Genomic DNA, 10,584 nt, shown 5'->3' on the forward strand with positions numbered 1-10,584 from the left:
GCTTGGATAAATGCAGAGAAATAATTTCCCCAAAAACCTAGTAGAAGTATGGGCCTCTTTAATTTTATATATTTGTGGGGTTGAATGTGAAGTTGCATTTTAGACTTGTCTGTAAATAGTTACTGGAAAATGCAAAGCAACTATTTGAATGAGAACCATACTGTTGTATTAATAGCTGCATTACAACGATATGTACAACAAAATCAATATTTTCTAAATCACAAAACCTTCTTTGTTTTTTTAATTTTAAAGTCTAGAAAACAGAATAATGATATTTTTATTCAATTAAATTTTCTTATCAGGGGAGGTATGTATACCCGGGAAAATATGCCTGTAGAGGTCTGAAACAAATTACAAGAGTTGGCCTTCTCCCTCAAAAATGTAGGTCCCCGGGTTTGAACACAAATTTTGAGTCTTGGTGGGAGGAACCTTGACCAACTGGACCATTTTGTTGGCTCAAGAATAGGGAAAACCATTTCCTCAGAAGCTTCATCCGTCGATTTTGGAATTTACCGTCGTCCGCGATTACATAGAAGAAGGAACAGAGCAAGGACAGTGGTTTCATGAGATCTATAAGTAAACGTTGGGATAAAATCAGCTTTAGCTCAGTATCTCTTGCTCCAAGATTGGGGGTGAGCACTGGGCCTGTGGAGAAGGCTGAGAAGGCTGAGAGGCAGGGAGGGTTGAGGGGCGGGAGACCCGGGCACCCACACTGACTCGATCACGACACTCTCTCCAGCCCTGTAGGAGGGCGCCGGAGCAGGGTCATGTGATCTCGTGGACACTGGAAATGGGGCATCACACAGAGTCAGGTGCTCGTGGGTAATAGTGGGCTGCTCACAGTCAGGGTCTCATGTGTGAAATACAGTTGGCAGCACAAAGTCTGGGGTTCGATGGTGAGGTCAAAGCTAAGAGACTCCGCCTTTCCCCACTCCTGGGTCTACGGTGCAGATCGTGTCTGTGTCCTCCTCAAGCCAGTGCCAGAGCTCGGGGGTGACGTCATAGCTCCGGCCTATCCGAGTCCCGCTCGCCAGTGACAATATGGGGCTCCGCCATCAGGAGCCAACCTCAGAAGCCGCCAAGCCGTTCTTTCGCTCTGACCCCGCCCCTAGCCAAGTTCTTCACTGCGCGCACGCCCCATACTGTCGGTCTGCCTAGGCCTCGTTCTTGACTGCGTGCACACGCTACGCTGTCCGTCCGCCTGGAGCCTCTTTTGCTGCATGCGCATGCGCCATGTTGCTGTTTCCTGTCCATTACTGCCCACTTCAACGCTGCGCGCGCACGCGCCATGCTGTTCCGGCGCGTCGCCGCGCTCCCGGGGATATGGCTTCTGCGTGTGCGCCGAGTCCAACAAGCTCTGAGCACAGCGTGGACTCTGCCGAGTCCCGCCTGCGCTGTCAGCACCGGGAGCCGGGTCTGGGGGAGCGCCTGGACGGGGAACGGGCCCTTGCGTGGTGGAGGCGGGGAGGATCCACGTGAGGACGAAAAGGAAGAGGATGAACTGCTCCGCGCACCGCCTCTCCTGCCCTTCGACGCACAGCGTGTGTGCGTCCTGCATCCTGACGTCAGACGCCAGGCTGGAAAAAGGCCTCGTAGCTCAGGTAACCCTTTAGGGCGAGAGTGGTGATAAAGCAGGGAAGCCGGAAGGGGTGGGGACTTGAAGGCGGAAGCGTTCGAGTGCTACGGGCGGGGGGCACGGGACTGAGGGCTGACGGGAAGGAACCGGGGCAGCGGTGACGCATGAGAACGGGGCCGGAAACGATGGAGGCATCAGCGCGGCCGCTAGAAGAAAATGTAAAGAGGACGGAAGTGGGTTCTGATGACGGAAGGGCGGTGCTGGCCTGAATGACGTAGGCTGGTGGAGGTCTGGAAGGAGCGGAGTCAGAAAGGAAGGACGAGCCGAGGGAGGAGCACTGCGGGCGGAGAACTGTGATAGACATTGGCGTGGGGTGGGTAGTGTGGGTAGTCTGGGATGGGCTGCGGTTCGTGGCTACTCTGATCGTGGAGTTGGAGTCTGGGGAGTATGGGTGCTGGGGGCGTGATCTGGCTGAGAGGGAGTGGGATGGTACCTGGGGCTGCTCTTTGCTTGTGCTCTTTGTGGGGTGCGGGCAATGTGGGCGTGTGGTCTTGGGGCGGAGCTTTTGTAAATTTGTAGGCGGAGTCTACATTGGGCGGTGGGGGCGTGTCCTTGAGCTTTGGATCTTGGTCTGGCGAGCTGTTTGGGGTTGTGGTGTGAGCTGCCTGGTTGGAGCGTAGTGTGGGCGGAGGCGAGCCCTGGATTGGCGAGGTTCAGTCCCAGAGATAACCCTGTCCCCGCCCCCTTGCTCCCCGCCCCCCTTCCCCGCCTTGCTCTAGGGTCTCCCTGCTAGGCCCTTGATGGACCTATCTGCGTGTCCTCACAGCGGAGTGGCAGGTGGCGGAGGCAGCCGCTCTTGTGCGCGCGCTTCCAGGATGGTCAGTCTCGCAGACCATGGTGGTGCCCAGTGCAGCGCCCGGCAGCAGGCTGGTGTTCGGCAAGGGCACCTTTCGGGATCTAACAGGTGAGCAATACTACCCCTGCTGGGCGTGCGCGCACAGGGGTGCGTCCCTCTCTGTGTGTTCTCTACCCACTCGGGTGTAGGATTTTGCATCAGAGGACAGACTGCCTCCTGTCCTTCTCCTAACCCCCTGATGAGCCACTCCCTGTTCTCCAGAGAAGATCAGGGGATGCCAGGACATCACGTCTGTGTTCCTGAACGTGGAGAGGATGGCGCCACTGACCAAGGTTCCCGTGTGTCCCCTGATCCCCACGTGACTCATGACACCATGTGGCCCCCTGACTGATCCTCCTGTGACTCATCTCCTTAGAAGGAGCTGGAGACCGCGTGGGGCTTGCGGGTGTTCGACAGATTCACCATAGTCCTTCACATCTTCCGCTGTAACGCGAGCACGAAGGAGGCCCGAATGCAGCTGGCGCTGGCAGAGATCCCACTCCTCAGGTTTGCGAGTGGTGCTTCCAGCATGTCCTTCCCTTATGTTTTCACCACTGCCCTCCCATCGCGTCTGTGGGTGCTGCAGCAAGTAGTGCTCCCCGCATGTTCTCCCCACATGTCCTTGGATGTTGTCATGGGGTACTCCCCGCATGTCCTCTCTTCGAATCCTCCCACATGTATTTGGATGCTGCAGCAGGTGGTGCTCTTCACATTTCCTCTCCGAGTTCCCTCTGCACATATGCCAGGGCGCTGTGACAGGGGTGTTTCCTGCATGTTCTCCCCTTATGGTCTTCCTACCTGTCTCCCTTCAGGTCCTCTGCGAGCAGCGACATTGCGCAGCAGGACCAGCAAGGTTGGGGCTCCCGGTACATCATGGGATCAGGTAAGGGCTGGAAGTGGAGAGTGGGGATATTAGGGAGAAGGGGGACGTGGAGAGGAACACGAACCACAGCCACACAGTCACAGCTGTGACTGGGGTCTGATGTGGTGCTTGAGCCCTAAGATCCTAGCAGAAGGGACTGCATGGTATGGAAAATTCACGTGATCCCTGATCCTTCCATAACCCCTCCCGACCCCTGAGTCTGTTGATGTACAGAGGATCTGCTCTGGTCCATGGATTTGTGGCAGACTGACTGGCCACTTGTGTGTCGTTCTGTAAACAGCTGATGTGACCCTCTATGGGAGGAGCCGCTGATGCACTGCCTATCTGGGGGGAGGTCTGGCGGGATCCCCCGCAAGAACATGATGCTCGTACCCCAAAGAAGACTCCAAGTCCTGCACCAGGCTCCTCCCCACATCCCCCACACCGAGTCACTTTTCCTCCCAGGGGAGTCACCCACAGAGCTGCGGGCCCGCGCACTCAGGGACCGGGAACTGCGTCTCCGCCGTGTTCTCGAGAAGCTGCGAGATAAACGGAGGCTGATGCGGAGGGAGCGGGTTCGGCGCGAGTTTCCTGTGGTGTCAGTGGTGGGATACACCAACTGTGGTGAGGAGGGAGGAGCACATAAGAGGCTGGGGTGCATGAGGGTAGGTGTGGCACATGCTTGGGTGGATGACAGTGCTTCGGTCTCACCTGTGTCCCCCCAGGGAAGACCACACTCATCCAGGCTCTGACGGGTGAGACTGCTTTGCAGCCGCGGGACCAGCCATTTGCGACTCTTGATGTCACAGTACACGAGGGGTTGCTACCCTCACGCCTGCGCATCTTGTACGTAGACACCATTGGCTTCCTGTCCCAGTTGCCGCACAGCCTGATCCATGCGTTCTCTGCCACGCTGGAGGATGTGGCTTACTCGGTGGGTGTCAAGGACCCAGTGGGTAAAGCCCATTCTCTATGCGGTCCTCTGAGGGTGTCAGGTCCCTCTGAGGCCTGAGTGTGACCTGGTACTCCCCCCAGTTTCTGTCTGTTGACCACTTCTGTCCTTTGGCCACACTCCTATCTCTTGACCACACCCCTCCCAACCACGCTCTATCCAGGATGTCCTGGTGCATGTGACTGATGTGAGCCACCCTGATGCAGAACTGCAGAAAGCCACAGTCCTGTCCACACTGCAGGGCTTGCGTCTGCGCCCTGAACTGCTGGAGTCAGCCTTGGAGGTTCACAGCAAAGTGGACCTGGTGCCAGGGTGAGCATGGTGCGATGGATAGGGTAGTGACCCACACCACCTCCTTCCTGGCCCACCCTACACGTGACGCCCTAACCCCCCACTCCCGTAGGTACACTCCTCCACGCCCTGGGGCCCTGGCCGTGTCTGCAATCTCAGGGTGTGGACTAGATGAGCTGAAGGCGGCACTGGAGGCATCAGTGCTGCGTGCCACAGGCAGACAGGTCCTCACGCTACGTGTGCGCCTTGGGGGACCCCAGCTTGGGTGAGTCTTGCGTGGGAGTGCCCACCCGTGCCTGCGCCGCTTCCCAGCATACCTGGCACTGATTTTCATGTTCTCACAGTTGGCTCTATAAGGAGGCGGTGGTACAGCAAGTACAGGAGCTGCCTGAAGTTGGTGCGGCCCACGTGACCGTCGTCATTACCCAGGCTGCCTATGGCCGGTTCAAGAAGCTGTTCCCCATTGATGACGCTTCTGTTCTCCCACACTGACTGACAGTAGCTTATTAAAGTAGGATTTGCACTGTCTGTTGCCCTCACCAGCCTGGCTTTGTGTAGGTAACTGGGAAGTGTCCCCATCACATGGGAAAAGGTGATTGTGTTTAGTGGTGGGAGGCAGAGCTTCCCATGGAAGCTGAAACATAGGGGTAGTTGGGGGGAGGGTCCCAGACTGTTCTAAGACCTGGGTCTAGCCTGGGCTATCAGAGACCACAAAAACATCTGCACGTGTATGTTATTTTGAAATCCCTTAATCAATGGAGGCCTGAACACCTGGTGATGGGTACAGGCATTACATAGCTTCAGAAGTGGCCACTGTGTGTTCTGCAACACAGCAGCGTGACAGCAGAACATTCTGGATCCCTGGCCTGCTGGGTCTGCGGATGTCTGGGCTGCACAAAGGAGCTAGAAGTGGTGACCCTCGTCTTGGGGGTGTGGCAGTTGGGGAGACAGTAGTTTTCGGTTCAGGCTGATAACCTCACTCACGAAGCCATCCGCACCCACGAAGTCGCCTGCGATGATATTGGTGCATTGAGGGCTCTGCCCCGGTTGCTGTGCGCGCACCCACTTGGTCATAAGCGGGAGGCTGCGCCTCGTCATCTCCTCCAGGGAGTCTACTGGGTGCAAGAGGATGTAGCACAGGCTCTCAGTGATGTTGATGCCAGCAACGAACAGACCACCTAGGGAGTGACGCCATGTTACATGCCTGATAGAGTGATGCCACATGGAAGCTCACACCACATAGCCACATAACCACTGTAGCACCAGAGACACTCTCATTCCCTTCTCCATGATGGGAGACATCCCGACTGATGACGTCACCAGGAAGGTAGTTTTGGGTGTCATGATGATGTCACTCACACCTGTCAGTGCGACTGACAGGGTAACCTCCCAATCCCCAGAGGCACCATCTACACCGGTGCTGACATCCTGCCCAGTGCATAGTGATTGGCAGGACGGTGTCACACAGATGTCTGCCCTCATTCCCCTTGACAGATGCCCACCTTGTCCCATGATATGTCATCACTGCACTGCCCAGTGTTGTCATATCCCTGTCCTATATCCACCCATGCCATCACTACTGTCCCACATGATGTCACACTGACCCATGCCCCATGTGTCACTGGTCCCTGTGACATCGCCGCCATACCAGTAATGTCACTGTCATTCCCATACCCCATTCACTGTTGTCCCTGATGCCCATGATGTCACTACTGAAGTCTCCGTTTCTGAGTGATGTCACTCAGTCCCTGAGCCATCGCCACTATCCCCAATAACATCACCTGGGCGGCCTTGGCTCTTCATGGTCTCCAGGAACCGCAGCAGCACATCAGTCTTTACTGCATTCCCCCACCAGTATGGAATCGCAGGCCACAGCTGATCATAGTGGCTCACTGTGGCCTCATCCTCGTAGGATACGATGACCTGCTGCCCACGTGCCCACAGCTGCCCCAGTGTAGGGACTTCCTGGGTGGGGAGGGACATGGGGGTGAGGGTCACTCACCCCGCCACACAGGGACACGTTCATTCTTGACCCTCCCCACCCTATGTGACAGACCATGCTTCCTTACTCCGCTCGGACATAGGGTGTCTCCGAAAATGTTCATGATGCAGCCCACAAGATAGTCGTGCAGCTCACGTGTCATCCCCTCGAAGTTCCTACAGGCCAAGATGACCACCTCTTGAGGGTGCGATTGCAGCCACTCGGCTATCTCAGTAAGGGTGTCCTAGGGGCGGGGCGCGTCATAGGTTGTGTCACGGCTCGCCTCGCTGAACACATCACGGCTTGGATCATACTAAGTGAGCCTGGCGGGACCTGTGTTCTCGATTCCGCCCCCTCCCATTTCCCTCCCACACTTCCTCTCTGCTCCATTTCCCAATTCCCCTCTCATTCTCCTTCCTCCCTATTCCCCGTGTCCACACCTCCACCAGCGCTGTCGTGTACATCGTGTGCACAAAGCATAGGTTCCGTGAGGATCCTCCCGGCGCATGCGCGATCCGCAGGTCCAGGTACCGCACGCCTGCATCCAGCTGCTGCGTCACGTCCAGGGTCTGCCGGGTGGGGTGGACACCCAGGGCAGGTCCGAGCTCAGGAGTGGGGATCACCAGGACCCCTAGCCTCGTCCTTAGAGCTACATCACTAGGGCCTTAACCCCGCCCCCACTATATCACCAGGTTCCCCTAACTTGGCCCACCTGGTTCCTGACCCCCTGTCCCCGGGCTGACCTGGCCCCTCAGGCTATGTCACTAAGACCCCCTAACCCCACCTTCGGACTATCCCCCCTACGCATGACTGGGCTCCCGCGCTCTCACCTGAGTTACCGACCATTTCATCACCACAGGCCCTGTTATGAATGGCACAACCCGACCCAGCAGGTGCAGAAGCCGCGAGCATGTACGGGAGATCGGAGACTTACGGTTCAGGCAGTATGTCATCGTGTTGTGGCTTCCTGGGGACAAGTATATCATCGGCCATGTCCCGCTCCTGACTCGCTGCGGAGCCCCAAGAGGGCCAGGGTCCCCTGTGACTGACAAGTTAAAGCCCCTGTTTCCAGCCCGTCACCCCCAACACGGCCCCCTCAGTCAGTGGGGACGTTTTTCCAGCACTTCAGCCTAAAAGAGTCACTGACAATGATTGACAGCATCCCCACAGAAGCCCCATCCCAGCCTGGCCCTGAGACCCTTGAGCAATGTCAGCCAGTCGTGAGGTGGACCCCGTACTCACCTGGGATGGACAGGTGGTGCAGGGGGACGTCCCATAGCCGCGGGCACAGCTGTGACATCCAGTCGGCCAGGTCTCCCATGGGGGCTGCAGCTATGGCGGGGTGGGGATGGGGAGAGTGCAGGGCACAGTGAATGGGGAGCAAGGCGCCATGAGGGGACGGGGCCACGGGTGGACATGGCAAGACTGTTCAAGATAGAGCTAGAGAGGAAACTGAGGCAAGAGGCCTGTGACTGTGTGGGCAGGCTGAGCTGAGCTGTGCTGTGGACCAAGGCTCCCCATCCCTTGTGCCTCGGGGACCAGCATTTTCATTCCTGAGTGACCCCTGACCCCTGGACCCACACATCTGTATGACTCCAGGACTCAGGTTCCCAACCCACACTCTCCCCACCAATCCCCACCGCCGGGTGACTCCTGGACCCATGCTCTACCCCTCACCCCTGTGACCCCAGGACCCTCGCTCCCACCCCTCGTGAACCACACTTCCCTTGTGTGACTTCAGGACCCACGCTCCCACCCCACGACCCACATTCCCCTTCCTGTGTGTCCCCTGGGTCCGCATTCTCACTCCTAAGTGACCCCTAGACCCAAGCACCACGCCCCGCGGTGTGACCCTGGGACCCTCGCTCTCTTTCCCCAGTGACCCGCTCTCCTCCCACCCCGTGTGACTCTGGGACCCACGTTCCCACCCTGTGACCCACACTTCGTTCCCTCTGACCCGCTTGCTACCACATATGACCCAGGCCTCCCGTCCCCCGCCCCCCCCCCCCCGCTCCCGCGTGTGATCCTCAAATTGGGGACGGCCTCACCCACCCCTATTCTCGCCCATGTCCCCTGTGATCCTCAAATTTGTTCTCTGCTCATGTGATCTCGGGACCCGCCCCCTCCCGCATGATACCTGGACCCATACTCTCCCCCCCACCCCGTGTGACCCCGTGACCCTGCTCAGCACTGACCTGCCATCCCCGCCCCTCCGCGGGTGTCTATGCAAGACGGAGGAGGGGGAGCAAGCTGTCCAAGCTGTCAGACTAGCAAGTCTGTGTGTGTGGCCCGAGCTCCCTCCCCCAAATGACTTTGTCCTCCGTGGGGGCGTGGCCGCCGTGATGTCACGCAGTCAGGACACTGGCGTGCATACCTTTGGTGCCTACTGTGTGCGCTGGGACAGTCAAAGCGTTCTTATGCACTGAGCAGCAGACTGCACTCACTCCTCCTGTCCTGCTTGACTCTAGTCCTTGGATCAGAGCGGGTGGGGACCAGCTCTGACCAGCTCATTCTTCAGTTATAACCCTGGCAGGCCGGCCAGGCTAGCATCTGAGATACAGAGGGGGAAACTGAGACAGTTGAAAGGGGAGGGGCACCAACCACGGCAGCTGATGGTGAGGGGAAACTGAGGCACTGTGTCCAAGGACTCCCTCCCTCGCCCCCTTTCCTTCCTCACCACAGGTACCTGATCAGATTTTACTGCCAGCACTGTGTCACAGTAAGTCCTTAGAGCCATGGGTGTGTAGCCTAAGTGTTTTGAAACCTACTTTTAATAACTGATCTACTTCTCTTCTAGCCCACCCCAAAGAGCTGCTCTTCCTTCCCAAAGGCTCTGTGATGGGTCTTATCTTCCAGGTGCTGCATTCCTCTGTCCTGGCTCCAGGGCCAAACTGCTGGCTACATTTTCATCCCAACCAGCCATGGCCCAGCAAGGTTCTTCCTCCTCTTCCTCCTCTTTCAGGAATCTGAGCCTGGGGAGGGAAGGGAGTCCTGGGGGGGAGGGGTATAGATTTGAGCCTGGGGAGAGACAGGGACTGGGGAAGGATGGGGCTCCGAGACGCTGAGGAGTGGGGGGCACAAGGTGGGTGGGAGATCTGAGCCTGGCGAGGACCAGAAAGGGGGTTACGAGAAGTGCTCAGGAGTTCCTTCCACGTTCTGAAGGTTAACAGCCTTTTCTATTAGCCCACCAAGGTTTTCTAGCTATCCCCGAACACCCCAGGCTCCACAGGACTCCCCCCCCCCACGCCAGGCCTAGGGCTACATTGGGTAGTTGTCACAGCACCCCGCGCTTCCTCCCTCAGCTCCTCCCTTCTGCCTTGCCAAGGTCTGTGCAGGGCTTGAGAGCTCTGCTAATGGTAACCCAGGAGCTGCCTGGCAAGATCAGCAAGATCAGCACATGACCCCTGTCCGGGGCAGCAGACCCCTGTACATACAAGGAAACCTCTGAGTGCTGCCCGAGACCTATGTGTCCTGTGCCCTCAGCAGGTGTCCTGTGCACCCAGGAGGTGTCCTGTGCCCCCAGCAGGTGTCCTGTGCCCTCAGCAGGTGTCCTGTGCCCTTAGCAGGTGTCCTGTGCCCCCAGCAGGTGTCCTGTGCCCTCAGCAGGTGTCCTGTGCCCCCAGCAGGTGTTCTCTGACTTCAGCAGATGTCCTGTACCCTGAGCAGGTATTCTGTGCCCTCAACTGTCCTCTTAAGCTTTCAGGAGAGTTAGGGTTTGGGTTAGCCAGCTGTTCCATGTCCAGCCTGGGAAGGGTACTTTGAAGCCAGATACCAGCAGCCATTTGAAGACTTCCACATCTCCCAGGAGTATCTTTCAGACCATTTTGACAGTCAGGGATGAAGGTCCCCAAGAAGGAGACCTTGTCAATGGAGACAACCGTTGGAGGCATCTAGTCACGCCCCATGGACTGTGTTCTCTGGAAGTACTCCGTAATAAAGCTCTCCTGGTCTCACAGCCTGAATAGCAGCAGTAAAGGCTAGACAAAACCAAGCTATTAATGATATATATTGTTTTGGGTCTCCATGC

At 57.4% G+C, this 10,584-nt stretch overlaps 2 protein-coding genes across 3 annotated transcripts; one reads left to right on the forward strand and one right to left on the reverse strand.

Annotated features, from left to right (window-relative positions):
* Positions 1 to 309: 309 nt before the first annotated feature.
* Positions 310 to 5,068, forward strand: GTPBP6 (GTP binding protein 6 (putative); the record flags this gene model as incomplete). Of its 2 annotated transcripts, XM_080940736.1 has the most annotated exons (11): positions 310 to 1,601; positions 2,403 to 2,540; positions 2,694 to 2,764; positions 2,848 to 2,978; positions 3,284 to 3,354; positions 3,799 to 3,957; positions 4,059 to 4,088; positions 4,188 to 4,267; positions 4,449 to 4,597; positions 4,689 to 4,841; positions 4,921 to 5,068. In XM_080940736.1, exons 1-11 carry the CDS (start codon positions 1,289 to 1,291, stop codon positions 5,066 to 5,068), a joined length of 1,443 nt encoding a protein of 480 aa, XP_080796862.1. In that variant the 5' UTR covers positions 310 to 1,288. The 2 variants fall into 2 exon arrangements, with proteins under 2 accessions (XP_080796862.1, XP_080796861.1); XM_080940735.1 differs by having other exon boundaries at positions 4,059 to 4,267.
* A 411-nt stretch (positions 5,069 to 5,479) lies between these two features.
* PLCXD1 (phosphatidylinositol specific phospholipase C X domain containing 1) lies at positions 5,480 to 9,068 on the reverse strand (the record flags this gene model as incomplete). Its single annotated transcript, XM_080941345.1, is given in 8 exon segments — positions 5,480 to 5,754; positions 6,358 to 6,541; positions 6,646 to 6,801; positions 6,998 to 7,126; positions 7,388 to 7,524; positions 7,800 to 7,889; positions 8,932 to 9,044; positions 9,046 to 9,068. Coding segments are annotated over 8 exon segments (1,107 nt in total).
* Between the last annotated feature and the right edge of the window lie 1,516 nt (positions 9,069 to 10,584).

The sequence above is a fragment of the Micromys minutus genome, assembly GCF_963924665.1.
Source record: "Micromys minutus genome assembly, chromosome: 29".
Classification (NCBI taxonomy): domain Eukaryota; kingdom Metazoa; phylum Chordata; class Mammalia; order Rodentia; family Muridae; genus Micromys; species Micromys minutus.